The 16,859-nt window shown below is 39.6% G+C and overlaps 1 protein-coding gene across 1 annotated transcript; it reads left to right on the forward strand.

Annotated features, from left to right (window-relative positions):
* The first annotated feature begins 2,402 nt into the window (after positions 1-2,402).
* On the forward strand, positions 2,403-4,499 carry LOC145034221 (transcription factor MYBS3-like). Its single transcript, XM_078982592.1, has 3 exons — positions 2,403-2,947; positions 3,384-3,592; positions 3,672-4,499. Exons 1-3 carry the CDS (start codon positions 2,641-2,643, stop codon positions 4,257-4,259), a joined length of 1,104 nt encoding a protein of 367 aa, XP_078838718.1. The 5' UTR covers positions 2,403-2,640; the 3' UTR covers positions 4,260-4,499.
* Positions 4,500-16,859: the final 12,360 nt, after the last annotated feature.

The following is a 16,859-nucleotide window of genomic DNA, read 5'->3' on the forward strand; positions in this document are numbered from 1 at the left end:
TATTAGTGAAACCATTACCGTCAAATCCCGGAATCGTATCGCGAAGACGAGTCATAGCACATAGGTAATCCGAGTCCATACCACATATGTCACTGTCACATAAGATGTGGTCTTGTAATGCCCAAGATTGGGCCCTCGAGGCTACAAATGCGTAGGAGGAAACCTCGTAAGCCGAGTACAAACCCAAACCACCGAAACGAATAAGTAAGGAAGCCAAGCGCCATTGAATGTCTCCAAAGAAGGGGCCTCCACATACCACCATATCCTCGATAGACCTGCGCAATCCTTTGTCAAAGAATAACGCTGCCTCTTCTATGTGTACCGGTTGGCATGTCCTTAAACCAAAGAAAAGTTTTGCAATGCGCATACATGATCAAAACAAAAGGAGCTCACTCTGAGGGTCACATAGTTGTGGAAGAAGGCCCATCAAATCAACATCATTGACCGCTCTCTTCATGGCCAACCCGCTAATAAACTTAGCGTCTCTGCTAACACCCCCCCCCCAAGGAGCTTCACCCCCAAAGAAGGTCTCCATATATCCGTTGGTAATAAATCGGCACGAAGCTTCCTACCATCACATGAGGGCCAAAAAATCTCCATTTTCTTGATGTTCAACTCAAGACCCAAACCTGGACCATGCAACCGAATTATGTTCAACACTCTAACCACCTCCTCTGAATCCCTAATGACAGTCCCATCATCTAGAACCAAGCATAGAGAAGGAGCTTACAATTGTCTCTAATCTTGTGCACAAGCGGGTGCAAAACGAGGGCAAAAAGAAAAGGGCCCAAGGGGTCACCTTGCTGCACCCCAGTGGTAGACCATATATTTTGGTCTCCGATATAAAGTCTCGTTGCTTGCCCGTACAAGAAATTCACCCACAAAGAAATGGAAGGGCACATCTTCTTAACCTCGTGGAGCAATACTGATCGATCCACCAGGTTAAAGGCATTAGAAAAATCCACAATCAGCATTACAAGAGACCCATCAACATGGTGTTCACTCAACACCCTATTGGCACTGTGTAACACAGCCTCAACACTGCCAGATACACCAACCCCGAACTGAAAATCATTAAGTTACTTGGCCATTTCTTTACCCACACCTTTCATGGCAACCTTGGAAACCATGCGTCTCCATATAGTGCCTACTGCAATCGGACGGATCCCGTTGTCAGGTTTAAGTAGAGGCGTGAGAGGAGCGGATGCAACAAACTCTGCCAAAATGGTTGGACATCTTCCCGCTAACTATAAATTAACAATTGAAGTGATAGCATGTATGAGATCTGTGGCAATAGCAGACCCTTCTCCATAAAGGGCGTCTAGTAAGTATTGAGCCCTCAAGCCATCTCTCCCGCAAGAAGTTCCTTTAGGAAAGGATTTGATGCAACCAAATACACAGTCAAAGTCTGCTACAAGGGGAGGTTCAGAAATTATGGGGCTCGGCATGGATGGGGGTGGTCTGAAAAGGGTGTTTGTCCTCCAAAGCTTTAATAGTATCACCATTATATGGTGCAACACCCGATTAGCATAACACTTTCACTGTTGCGGTAAAATGACCATCTGCAACCTTACAAAGACACTGTCTGATGTTGGTGTTACTTGATGTAGCCTCCACTCGAAGGATGCCTCCACCTGTCGCATAGCTCCAACCTCAGGATTGTCTAACATATTTTGAACTAACTTCGTGATACCACCCTCTTTCCCCCATGTATCCAAGGACTTCAGGATGGAGCTTTGTTGTAAAGATTTTGAATTCCTAGACCTGCATTCTTATCTATTTTTGGGTCTAAAAACCTGCAGTGTGCATCGGGGAAGAAGTAACAAACACATCCATACCTCAACCGAGTCAGGTTGGGCAATCACCTTGTAAAGAGCGGTCTTCAAAGCCTGGGAGAAAGCAAGACGACAACTATGGGGGATACTCTTGACAGTAGTGATGGGCTCTTTAAAAACACGATTAAGGAGCGCAACATCAAAAACCAAACCTCCAAGAGCATTTATCACCGACTCTTTATTTGACGGCTTTAGAATACCGATAATATAACGACTCGAGCCGTCATCCCCTGTAACAAACCTCACACGACCATCCGGGTTATGACAATAACGACTAAGAGCCTGTAAAGTCATACACTTCCCACACATCTATTGACCAAAGGCCTTCAAAGTTTCTTCCGCTGCTATAAATAGACCAACATCACTGAAAAGAGCTTCACGTAATTAAAAATAAAGGTTTGGTAACTCAAGAAATCACCTTTACTATATTATTTTTGTAAATGTTATTGTTTTTTTATAAAATAATATAAATTCTTACGAAAATAACATCATTTTGCGCAAATACAATTTTATTTTCACAATATGTTACTTACAAGAAGTACATGGGGGCTAATGCACTTCTTGTTCAAATGGATCATGTTCTTGCTTTCGGTCTATATATCCACACTTCCTCTCTCATCCACCCCATACCCATTTCTAGAGAGAGAAACAAAATCCCAACAAACATCAATCCAAAATCCAAATCAAATTTAACAAAACCCTAGCTGAATACATACTTTTCACCCCCATTTCTTAATCTCTCCCTCCCCGTTTGTTTTCCTTGGATCATGTACTACAACTTCTTTCTCTAAAGCCAATCGGAGCCATGACAAGGCGCTGCTCTCATTGCAGTAACAATGGCCACAACTCCCGTACCTGTCCTAATCGAGGTCTGAAGCTGTTTGGGGTTCGAATTACGGATGGATCCATCCGTAAAAGTGCTAGTATGGGTAACTTGACCCACTACACCGGATCCGGAAGCGGCGGCGGCGCTTTCAACAGTCTATCCGGCGGCGGCGGCGGCACAGACCTGGATTCTCCCGGAGACACGCCGGATCATAACGCTGCTGCTGACGGCTATGGCTCGGAAGACTTCGTGGCTGGGTCATCTTCTGGTCGTGAAAGAAAAAAAGGTCAGCGCTTTTTTGTTTTTCCCCTTATAATTCAATGATTATTATTATCTTCTGGGGTTTGCTCGTTTTCATCCTCGTCAACTTCTCCTTTATTAATTTCCTGGATTCATTTTCATTATCGTATGATTATGAGTTCATTGGAGATAATTATCGGCTATATAAATCAAAACTTTTAGTTATCACATTGGGTTTCAGATCAATGATATAAAATTACTATCCAATTCGTTGAATATTTTTAATCTTTAAAATCATTTATATACAAGGATTTGATATTCAATTGGTAAATCTTATCGGATGGATAGTATTGGATTGATGTTGATGTTTGAATTGTTGGTGATATATTTGGTAAATTAGAAACATTAGCCAGAAATAGAAAGTTAGAGATAGTAGCGAGAATGTATGATGAATGGTGTGGGTGTGGGTGTGGGTGATGCAGGTGTTCCCTGGACAGAGGAAGAACACAGGATGTTTCTACTGGGGTTGCAGAAGCTGGGGAAAGGTGATTGGCGTGGGATTGCTAGGAACTATGTGATTTCAAGAACACCGACTCAAGTTGCAAGCCATGCACAGAAATATTTTATCAGGCAAACCAATATGTCAAGAAGAAAAAGACGGTCTAGCCTCTTTGATATGGTTCCGGATGATGTATGGATCTTATACATTTAACATACATGCAATGTATCATTAATGTATTGATGTAATATGGTTTATTGAATTTGTGCAGCCCCTTGATGCTGGCATGAATATGATGGGTTCCCAATCCCATGATGGAGAGACTCAATCTGTGGACAACCCTAAAGTGCGTGTTCCTACAGTGGAGGAAAAAGAAGAAGTGGAAGAAGAAGAAGAAGAAGAAGTTGATGATGACGACGAATGTGAATCAATGGATTCTGCCAGCTCAAACATTGTGGAGCCGGGGATGAAGTTGGTGCAAGAGGCACACTACTGTTACCCTGCTGCCATGTTTCCAGCTTATTATGAGTTCATACCGGTTGCTATTCCCTTTTGGGGTGGGCCCGCACCAGCTAAAACAGAGTCTCATGAGGTTCTTAAACCCACAGCAGTCCACTCCAAGACCCCCATCAATGTGGATCAGCTTGTAGGTTTATCCAAACTCAGTTTAGGGGACTCAATCGGTGATGCTGGCCCCAATTCATTGAAGTTGCTGGGAAGTTTAAGTAGGCAGTCTGCATTTCATGCCTCTTCTTCCTCTTCTTCTTCTTCTGAAAATAATAATAATAATAATAATAATACTAATCCAAGAACAAGTTCTGGTAGCATGGCGGCCCATTCATGCACTGTAGGAGGTTGATTTATATGTATATGCTTCTGAGTTGTGAGGAGATGATGACAAATTCTTGGTATACAGGACCTTTTGCATTTGTAGTTGTTTTATTAATCAGAAACTAAAGCTCCTCATAACGTAATTAAAGCTTGATTGTTAGGAAACGCACCAGTAGTAGTTGTAGTTGGTTTTAGAAGAAAAGCTTTGACTTATATGTGTATCCTTCTGTTGGGCATGGATATATGTTTTAGATGAAGCTTTGGCTTATACCGTATTTATGGACTAAATATCAATAATAATAAATAAAAAAAACATAAGTAATTCTATAATTGCTAAATCGTAAATTTATAAGTCACGGATCCAACAAATTGTGCATTTATGGATGGGTATTTTTTCGTCCATTTAGCTCTTTGGAAAGTGTCAAACCACAACAAGCTTTTATCCTTGTGTAATTCTCCCCTAATATTTTCCCCTTTTTATTATTGTATTCTATATTAATGTGGTATCACTGTTTCTATGGAAACCCCCTTGCGAGATTAATTTTGTGGTGTTTCTCTTCCCCACAATGGCCATACATTGTCCCATCATATGTATGCAAGCTGTAAGATTTTCATAGTCTTTTTGCAGAGTTATAATAGATATTTTTCTGTGCTAATAAGAGTTTTACATCACTTGAAAGAGAATCTCTATCACACATGATGTTTGTGATTTGCATTTCTAAACATTTTATCTTAGTTAATTTCAAATCTAGCTTCTTCTGTGTCTCTAACAATTGTGTGCTAAGTTTCATAGCTTCGTTACTAGCAGACACAACAATTGAATCGAAGTAAGCAAAAGTATCATAAAAAACAACAATTTCAAAATTATATGAACTTAAAAGGAATATTGAAAGATTCAAGAATAGAACGTACCTTCGTAGTTATCAGAGACTTGTCAGCTGATTTGGATACGAAACATTTTTCTGTGACCTCTTCGTCAGAATCATCTTCGAATTTTGCATACGTAACACCATGCGTCGGATTACGCATTTCATCATCATGAGCCCGAAGACCAGATCTGATAAGTACCATCTTCTTCCTGTTCGCCTTTTGCCACCAAAGACATGCCTTTCGCCTTCGCCCTCACTTCTTCTAGCCTCTCCGTGTAGTACACCTCATCCTTCACCTTGTTCTTCTTCTCATCTTTCTTACGAAGCGTACAATCATTCGCAAGATGATTTGCTCAATTGCAATAGTGACAGTCTACTCCTGAGTCTCCTTTCAATTTCTTCTCTCTTTTCTCCTTAGCAACTTTCACATCTTTCTTTTCAATCTTCTTCTTCTCCCCTCCAACAGCCTTGTTCACAAAATTTCCTCTTCCTTCACTCTACCTCAACTTCGGATTGAACGGTTTCTTAAAGAACTTTTTGACTTTTTTATTCGAAAAGAAAGCAATTGCTTAATCATCCGAATTCATTAAAAACCCCTCTTCAGCATTCAAATCACCACTTTCAATTGTTTCTATTTCAGTTACTTTCGAGACGAGTGCCAAAAGACCACCTAGATTAAGCTTCGACTCTTCCGCCATCTCATTAACCTCACTTTCGTGAGTTTTGAGTTGATTATACAAATCATTCAAAGAAGATGTGTCGAAACTTTGCTGATTCTTCACCATCATGCTCATGCTCCTCCATTCTTTTCGGAGTACCATCACAAATGTAATATTGAATTCCATTGCAGAACTTGTGATTCCATATCGATTGCATCGATACATCAGCTCGTTGAAGCGATCATAGTAGACCGCGATTGTCTCATTCTCCTTCTGTCTGAATTCCTTCAGCTCCACCAAACATTGCTTCACAGATTTGATTTTCGTCTTTTCGCTTCCTTAATATTTATCCTTGAGAGTATTTCATATCTCCTTTGCACTCTTACAACCACAAACGTAGTTGTAAACCACTGGTGGTAGTGCACCTCTCAATTCCCTCAGACAACGTTTCTCATTTTTCTTCATTCTTAAAGATTGTTCATCAACAACAGTAGTTGAATTCGAAGATCCAATGTTTTGAACATTTGATCGAAGTTGAGCAGTTCCAGTGATGCAATTCCATAATTCTTCATCTAAACCATATAGATAATCCTCCATTCTATCAGCCCATTGGTCATAATATTCTAGAATCAACATTGGAATTTTAGTAGAAGATCCTAACAGATGTGAGAAAGAAGTCATCGTGTTCATGTTGAAATTCACCATTGTTGTACAGATTTGAATTTTCAAAAAACTTGAAGAAATTTGTATTTGACTGAATGAATTGAACTAGAACTCAAAAACAAACACTCGATTAAGAAAATACAATGCAAAATCAAATTAAAACTTATGATCTGTGATGTTTTTCTGAATCTCAGTTATGATTCTTACTCTAATACCAATTGATGAAGTCTTAATCGAGTAAAGAGAATCAAATCAAAGAGTAAAAACGATATGAAATGAACACGAGATGTAAATATGATCTTGTTTCAGCTCTATTATACTTCCAAAGTTTTGCAGAGAGTAAAAAGACAAGTTTTGTAAAGACTCTTATCTAACTCTAAGTAAAGTCCCTACTTATAGAAAACATGAAAGTATACAAAAAATACTAAGACATTGACATTTAAGCTTCGAACATTTAGATGCCTTAGTAAATATACTACAAAGTACACGAAGGGTATAGTCTTCGACTCATTACAAAATGTCTTCGACCCTTACACAATCATAATGCGAAAGTTCTAGTTTCGCTACGAAAGTCTTAACAATGCAATGACTGCAAAAAGGGGAATTTGAAACGGCTATTTTAAAAATATAAGATTTGATTTGGGCGTGTGATGATTTGAACGGACGCCTACTTTACCGCCGCCTGACACACGTCTCTGACGTCACAACTGTAAGTCATGCTTTTCCAGGCACCTTTTTAGGAACCGATACACTCTCTCTCCGGATTTCTCTCACCAAACAAATGGTATTAATTGTTTTGGTGCTTCATCTCTCCTCACCACTCACATACTCTCTTAAAGATTTCCAGCGATTAAAGAAATCTACTATTCATCTTCTTTCTCAAGAAGTCAACAATGGCAGGATCCTTTGAAGCTCCATCTGCTCACGATCAAACAACACAATCATCCCTTCTCACTATCAAGCCAAATCAAAATCTGCTGCTCGATCTTGATCCGTTCAAATACGACAACTATCTTCTTTGAATCGTTGAATGTTTGAAGTACTCTCCTCTTGTTACTGCTCTAACAAAAATGGAGAATGTCCCGATGTCTCTTTTATCCAAGGCTTATTCGTCTACACGTTAAATCAAGGAAGAACAGAGGATCATGTTTGAAATCCACAACAGGAAAACTTCAATCATCAAATCTCAATTTTGTTCTATTTTAGGGCTTCCTCAAACTGACGACATGATTAATCCAGAATCGATCACCAACGCAGCCCTATTGGAGATGTTCTATCAAATGGGGTACAAAGAAACCCTAAACGCCGTCTTAAAGTTCCGGAAACCTAATTTACCACCACAGTGGAATGGTCTCTTCACCCTGTTGTACAAGGCCTTCTCTAAGAGAGTCACTGGCTCCGATTGTGCAAGAAAGCTCTTTATGGCGATTATCTATGGGGCTTACATCGTGCTCAATGTCGATTTTGGGGCTATTCTCCGGGCTCAAGTTATTCAGAGCACTCACTCTACTTCCCGTCACAGTGAAATCTCATGTGCATGCTTCTAGAAAACCTTTGTTCAGAGAGCAATCAAGAAGCGTCATGTTCTGGTGATGCAAGACGCATTAGTGGCTACCATTTCAAATTTTCACACTATTGGGATCATTGTTGCTGACAACTCAAAATTCTCATTTGTGGGTTCGATTTTAGAGGCAATGTTCCATGATGTACCTGTAGCAAGTAAAATTCTTGAAGCCTATCGGAAACTTCCTGTTTCAGGGTTTTGTCCCTTAACTCCAAAGATGCAATCCATTATTACTGAAGCAGACAAGTCCAAAAAAGGGGTCCGAAAGGGGTAAGAAAGGGGAAAAGACAAAGGGTGCTCAAGAGGGCCCATCTGCTCAAACTCAAACCCCAAAGAAATGAAAATGTCAGACTGATCCACCTGAACCAAAGAGGCGAAAGGTCAAGAAGTCGGCTTGCAAGTCCAAGTCCCCAACTCCAACTGAAAGCGAACATTCGCAATCTGACACTCAATCTGATGTTCGCCTTGAGGAGGATGAGGATGTTCACAATGAAGACGTTACATCGAACCCTAAAGTAACCAACTTACAATGATTTCTTTCCATATCCTCTTCATTCACCCAAAACCACGACCACACCAATAGCCATTGAACCATGCCCAAAACTAGTCCCTTCTTAAACACAGGGTGGTATTCCTTTATCTACTCCATTATTTTCTGATTCCACTGCTCCACCAACAACATCAGTTGCACCTACTGTTTCTGTCAACGCATATGATGCGAGGGTAAGAGCATCAGATTTTACAACTACTCATATCCCACCACCTATTTCCCCACTTCGCCAAAGTGACCCATATATGATTTTTGGTGATGACGAGATAAACTTTGCAGGATTCACCTTCAGTCCATTCAACATCAGGATTGAAATTGATGACGAAGCTTCAGTCACGAGGGGGTAACTCAAGGCCATACATGAACTTGATTCGTTGCTTCATGCTTCAAAGCCTTCATCAACTGATGATCATTCTCAAGCTATAGTCAAGTCCGTCCTTGATACACTTACCAAAGAGAACTCAACAAATATTGAGAAAATGAAGAAGGCAGTAAATGCCTTTGCTACTGTCTGCAAGAACACAACCGAAAAAGTTGATAAATTAATTTATGATGCCACAGCTTTCATAAATAACTTCGAAACCTCCTTTGAGTCCAATACAACGCAAGCTAATGAAGCCATCTATAATCTCGACACCTCTCTCAAAGCTGAAAGTGCAAAATTTCAAGAAGTTCGTACTGGCATTAAAACTAACCATGATGAGTTCAAATCATCCATCTCCTCACAAATATCCAAGATTCAAGATGACCTCGCAATGGAGAGTAATATAATGGATACTCTTGTGGTCAAAACCAAAAAGGTGAAAGTTCTGACCGTTAAACTTGATGTTGCTAGGAAACAAGTCAATGATTTATTATCCGAGAGAGAGAAGTTGTGAAAAGTTGTGTCACAGATGTTATTAGATTGCTCTAGGATATCATTGAGACTAGGGACTTTATGATTACCATCATAGTTAGAAAGCATCTTTCTGAAAAGCTCAGGCCAGTCTTTGCAATGCTTCATCGACTAGAGGGTGTTCCGGAATCAAGCAACATTCTGAAACAAGGGGGAGATCAACCCAATAAGACTTCAGCCAAGCTAATCGTCAAAAGTGAATCTGAGCCTAAATGAAAAGAAAATATTTTCTTAAACGAGCCTATTATTGACAAGAGTAATGAGGAAGATCCTGATGAGAACAAACTTAAAAGAAGAAAAGCAAGAGAAGCTGAAATGGATGAACATCATAGGATTGTTCTAGAGGCTGAAGCAAATGCGAGAGCGGAGAAAGAAGCTCAGGTCACACTTGAAAGTCGAAAGCTTTTATTTCCTGTGTGGATGTTGCATCAAATTCAGAACGAAGCAGTGGACTTACCAAGTCAATATTGGCTAGAACCAATTATGTCATTTGAGCTTTAGAATACACAAGACTCCCAACTGGATCTTCCAATAACTCCTAAGGCCTTCAATTTTTTCGCATTTGTAAGAGTTGTGAATGTCCCATCCACTGATAACGGTGCTGACCAACTACTCTTCTCGTTCTATCGCAAGCATATGAAGCCATAGTACGAGACATGGAGTGCTTCCAAGATTACTGCAGTGAAGGTCATTTTTCCTATCGAAACTGAAAGCTTCCCGAATACAAAGTTCAAGGTAGTGAGAGGTTTGGCTAGTCAGGATCACGAATTCACTCTCGTAGACCTGCCTTGTCTCAACTCGTACGAATGGATCATGCTTTATAACTTACTGCTAAGAGACAAATAGAAGTATGAGCATGTTATTGCTCACCTAAAGCTGATGATTGTTTCGTATATTCAAGAGGTGGGAAAATGGATGTGGAGATAGCTACTGTGATGTGAAAGAAGCCCTCTATTGTCCCTAAAGAAGATCCGGAAGGATTTGAGAAGATGAAGCTAGAGAAAATTTACAAAGAAGGTTGGTATGTGGTATTTCAAGCGAGAAAACGAAACGATGAAGACTTTAACAAAGCATGTTTCTTCCTCTCGGATAAATATTTATAAACTACTTCATGTCTTGAATTTATTTTGGACCTGGTCAACAAATTCAAGGGTAACAACAAGAGTGACAAAAAGTGCTTCTCAGACATGATTCAATGATGGCAAAAGTTTTTGACGTACAGAAGCAATTTCAGCCTGGATGAACTCTCGCTCAATTGACGTAAAGAGGGAGAACGCTGAGAATATTATATTGCGTCATTGGGCCATTTAGTTTGCTTATATTGTAAACGGGTTAGGCCTGTCCACCCGTTTTTTCATTTCTAGGGTTAAAGTATTTAAGTTGCGTGCATGTATCATATTTGGGTAACTTTAATAATATTCTTGTAACCCTAATCAAGCCTCTATAGTAGCAATTCTTAATCGAGTTCTTCTGAGGCTGTGACTTTTAAATCAGTTAGCATATTTTGATTCATTGTCGTGTTCTTGCTTTAATCTGTTTTGAATTTTATCGATCTTTCAATGATTAATGTCCTAACACTTCTCAAATCTGAATTTCACTCAGGAAATCCATCAACAATTAGCAGCTGGGGAATTCGAGTTGTTGTCCCCATAACTAAATCAAGATCACTTTGCATTGTTGAAAGAGAGGTGTTGTATGAGTCCATTGTAAACCAAAAGGTATATGATTTAACTAAAAACTACTAGGTTTAACCAAAAAGTCAAGATTGGTTACCGAAATCCCGTTGACCGAAAGCGTTGATAGTCAACTAGGGTGACCGAGATCCCTGAAAGTCAACTGTTTGATCGAAAACAGTTGACCGAGAACGCTATTTCTTGGCCAAGAACTCTTCCAAGCCGAGAACCATAAATCTCATTATCGAGAATGCTATTCAGCCGAGAACACTAAAAACCTAACCAAGAACTTAAAGTTTTCCGCCGAAAACGTCCAAACCTGATCGAAAATGCCGAAAAACACCAGAAACATGAAATTGGTAATTTATCAAGACCAATTCCGATTAAAGTCTTCAATGTAGTGAAAAACATGAAGAACAACAACGATAATTTTCTTGAAAAAGAACTTAATTGCACAAGAAACTCAAATAAAAAAAACTCCAAGAAACGTTTAATATTTTGCTAATTCGATGGATACCAATTCTTTCTCTAATACCAATTGTATAACCCCGACCTAGGTATCGATCCAAATTACTAGACTGGTGCAGAATCCCATTCAAATGAATGCCAAAAATCGTAAATATGAAATAAGAACACAATGATGAATCTTCAAAGCACACTATATTAATCAATAGTCTAGTACATAAGACTCTCTATGTCTCTCGGTTCTCTCTGTCTCTCTCAAATCTCAAAATCAACAACTAGAATGACCAACATTGAACACGGCTAAATCAATAAAATATATATACCTAGACCCAATTAGAAAGGCCCAACTCAAAGCCCAACGAAAATAACTTAATGATTTTGGTCCAAACAACACTGAATTCTTGGTGTTTTCGGTCCTAGACCGAGAACTCTAAAAGCTATGTAAAGTAAAGTATAAACCACAAATCATGTCCCAACAGATTCCAAATGAACTCGGTGAGTTTGGGTCCTCCAACACGACGAGTTGAAATAAAGAATCCCGATAAAATAGTGCCTTGTCATACACGCGATTTTAATGAAACAACTCGGCAAGTTTGGTTCCTCCAATTCACACAACACATTGTTTTATACTAGAAGCTTACTTTATGAGGTTAATCACTTGTTCATACTCAAATATCCTTTGTAAACATCTTTTTACATTAATAAAATCATCAAGGCAGATGATCATTATCACCTCCCACGGTTTGTGCTAGAGATCCTAACAAGGATCAAGGGATTTCCTTGTAATCCATTGTGTCACTTTCTTTTATTATTTGCTATTACACAATCTAGACATCATAACTTCTCATTCAATTTTCTTGATTAGTACTTGTGTAATTTTTGACCAAAACAATTTGGCGCCCAACCAATCCCTGAAAAAATCATGTTTACACAACTAATCCTCTCTTCCTCCTCTGCCCCTTCAATTCCAACCAAAAACCTACCACTTCCTCCGAGTGGCCCCCCTACTCAGAGGAAAACACCCGAAACTTCCAAGAAAAGCACCCCATTGATCACTAATCCAAGAATTTTGGGATCTTCAGGGCTCTAGGATCTGACTGCCTCAGTCACTATTGTAGAGCTTTTCGCTATGATGAGGAAAATGACGTAGCAGGTGACCCAACAACAGGAGGAGAATAGAGCACTGCTGAAAGAAGTGGATAGGATGAAGGTAGATTTTCATAAATCCCAGGAAACAATGCCCCTAATTCCCCAACCAAAGATCCTGGACTTCGATAATGCAAGGTTCTCATAAAATTACCAGAGGAACACGGTTCCTACCACTGTGGCGTCACCCTGGGGGGAAACTATGGACAACCGAGCATCTATGATCAATGATCTCAATGAGCCTTTCAATACTCCTAGATACCTTAATTCTAGCAACTTCTTAAACAACAATACTATTAATAGTAACTATACTAATGTTGATTCAGGAATAAACCTAAACATGGTCAAGGAACTTCAGCAGTTGAGAAAAATGATCTCAAGTGTACCCGGGGTGGTCCAACCCATACCAATAGCGTCTCCAACAAGTCACAGGATCTCAAGATTCACTCTCGCAATAGTTGATACTGAAGTTCCTAAGCGCTTCCAAACTCTTAGCATGAAGCTATACGATGGAACTAGGGATCCTGAGGAACACATAACACAATACCGAGAAAGGATGGAGATCATTTCCATCCCAGGGCACTTAAAGGAAGCTTTCCTATGCAAAGGCTTTGGCACAACCCTTACAGGATCAACTCTCAAATCGTTGCTAAATGTTCCCTATACTCTATTACTTCTTTTGCACACTTAGTCAATATTTTCAATATCTAGTTTTCTTTCAACAGAACATTCGAGAAGATCAATAGCGATCTCACCCTTCTACGAAGACCTTGTGATGACCCCACGCAAAATATTGGACGAAGTCATGTGCCGAGCATTATAGTTCATAAGGCTTGAAGAGGACAAAGAAATACAGAAGATAAGTATCCCCTCATGTCAGTATGAGAACCCCAATAGGAAGGCTGGATCCTCGACCCAATGATCCTACAAATCAAAGCCCTATTCCAAACCGGATCATCACAGGGTTAATGCCCTTGAAGATGAAGGAGAAGAAGAGGAGATTCCACAAATCACTGACTATTGTTTTTATGTGGATGCTTTAGGTATAATTCATGCTATGCAGAATCTTGCAGACAAAGTGAGATGGCCACAGATGGACAACAAGTCCACCGCTTGGAAAGACAAGTCCAAATGGTGTGCTTACCATGAAGACTTTGTCCACATGACGGAGGACTTCATAACCCTAAGAAAAGAAATCAGCTACCTCCTTAGTAAGGGACACCTCAAAGAGATCCTTGGGAGAAAAAGAGAATAATCCAAGGTGAACAGCCATGATGGTCACAGGATCCTAAAGAAACCAGGATCCCCTCCCTCTGATGCTAAGATAATTAACATTATCTCAGGCGGATCTAACATCTGTGGTATTTCCTATTCTCAAGCTAAAAAACACGCCAAGGTCTCTACGAAAAGGAAGATAAACTGCGGAAAAATACCATCAGTCGCAGTGAAAAAGAAATCACATTTGACGAGACGGAATGGGAAGGAATTCAGGATTCTCACCATGACCACTCGTGATAACACTGTACATGGCTAACCATTTCATCAGAAGAATCCTTGTTGATGGAGGATCCTCGGTTAATATCATACTCCTAGATGCACTAAAAAGGATGAACATCCCAGAATCGGAGATAGTCAAGAGGTCCTCGGTCCTCATAGGATTTAGCGGGGAAACGAAACACATGATTGGAGAAATAAAGCTACCAATATACATAGAGGGGATAAACTCTATACAAAATTTTTGTGTTATTGACACCATATCTTTTTATAATGTGATACTAGGTAGACCATGGATACACGAGATGAAAGCGGTTCCATCAATATATCATCAGTGTGTAAAATTGCCTACTGCATAGGGAACAGTAAAGATCATGGGAGATCAACAAGAATCAAAAGAATGTTATAAGACCTCTATGAAATCTATGACCAAACCTCATCAAGCATAGCAATTAAGGTAGGAGGCACAACATGTCTTGGAAAAAAGGAACAAGATGTGAAGGAAGTTCCCCTGTGCATAGAGGATCCTAAAGGTAAAATCCTTATAGGATCCTCAATGCCTGAGCAGATCGAGTAGGATCTATTGAATTTCCTAATAACCAGAAGCAAGACATTCACATGGAAACACAAAGATATGACAGGTATAGACAAGAATATTATCACTCACAAACTTAACATTGATCCTTATTTCAAACCAATACATCAAAAAAGAAGGAAGTTTTCACCTTAAACGAATCAAATCATCTGTGACAACCTGAAATTTCCATTCTGTACAAACCATATCAAGTCAATAGAAGATAGAACAGTTACAGTTAAGTTCCAGACTCTTGGGTATAAGTTTGACAGTTTTTCAGGATTTACACTTAAGGAGATATCAGGAGAGTGGATGCACTAGGGTTTTGTGCAACACGGTTATTCCAAAACTCTGTGATATTAGAGTTCATTACGGGAATAAAATATTTTTTACCAAAAATCCCAGGACTATATATAGAAATCTGAACCATATTCAGTCATTAGTTACAATTCCAACTCGAGAAAAGCCAAATTCTCTCTCACAGATCTTTGGGTTTTCATCCCAAATCGTGAGTACTCCTATCTAGTTGTAATATATAGCTTAGATTGTGCCTAATAACATCAAAATCGGATCAAAACCCCAAGATTTGAGAGTTTACCGCCCAAGAACACTTGGAGAGTAAACTCTTTTATAAGGGCCAAGATGTGCCCCATTGTCCCTCTAAGCCTTGGAGCTCAACCTAGGAACTACCATGACATGTTTAGACCACAAAATAATTAAGAATCAAGGATTGAAAGTGAGTTCACGGCCAAGGAAGTTCTTGGGCTGTGAACTCCATTTTAGGTTGCCAAAATGCCCTAAATGCCTTCATTGAGCCAAGAGACTAGCATAACACATTACCTTGATGTGTCTAGGACCCAAAACAATCAAAATACCAACACCCATAGGTGTTCACGGCCGCAAACACATGACCAAATGGTCCATGGGCCGAAAACTCAAGTTAGGGGTGTTTTGATGCACAAACACTTCCTAAGGCTTACGCTTGAATTTAGACATGTACCCTAATGAGTTTAGGACTAGCAAACACTATTAGAACACCAAGAGTAAAGTGTTCACGGCCCAAGAATTTCCACGGCCGTGAACTCCAAACAAAAGTGCCAAATGGTGCTATAAACTCTTCTAAAGCCTTGTACACTAGCATAGTTTAGTTCCTAGTTAAATTAGGGACTTGAAAACACCACAAACACCCTCCCAAGGGAGATTACAGCTGTATCTCCAAGGGATATGGTCCCAGGGCCGTGAACTCCTCAAAGGAGTTAAAAGGAAGCTCTAACACCCTAGTAAGCCTTGAAGCACTTCACCACTTAAGTTGTAAAAGCTTTTAGCTTCATTTAGAGACCCAATATAGAGTTTACGGCCAGGAGTTTACTCCCCTAGGCCGTAAACTCCAACACACATGGTCTTTTGACCATAAACTTCCGTATGAGGTCTTGCACTCCTTTGTTGCAACCCATTAGCCTCCTAGCACTTGACCAAAGTGTTTTCCTCGCATTAGGATGTTTATACTTGTTTAATCAGTGTTATAATCACTAATTGTTTATATACATATGTCTTCGTATGTAATTAGGACCACTATGTGTGTCTAAAGTCTTCACTTGACACCTAGCATTCCTACCTCTTCACTTCATCCGTATCACCCACAACAGGTGAGTTCATACCCCTTAATCAACGTTTTAACTGTTTTTAAATGTTTTATGGGGGGGGGGGGGGGAAGATACAAGTAGAAACATGCTAGTTACTATATCAATCACATGTGCTTAGTAAGCAGCATTCAAATGACTGGCTACTCATTAGCCGTTTTACCAAACAGTTTACTTCAAATTTTATATTATAAATTGTATGCCTATATATGTATAATTATATAAGGAATGTTTAAAAGACATAGGAAGGCTATCCACCCTATTTCCTTTTCGCGCTTGAGATGTGGTCTGGTGGGATATCGGGTATCCGTCCGAAGGTCGTTTAAATATTAGTTATATATCATGTTTACATATATAGTCATAAAGCTCCTTCCAGTTCATCCAATGCCCTTGGGTAGCAAGGGTATACATCAATGTCCATATGTACCGGTTAGAT

The sequence above is a fragment of the Lactuca saligna genome, chromosome 3 (assembly GCF_052625555.1).
Source record: "Lactuca saligna cultivar CGN05327 chromosome 3, ASM5262555v1, whole genome shotgun sequence".
NCBI classification, from domain to species: Eukaryota; Viridiplantae; Streptophyta; class Magnoliopsida; order Asterales; family Asteraceae; genus Lactuca; species Lactuca saligna.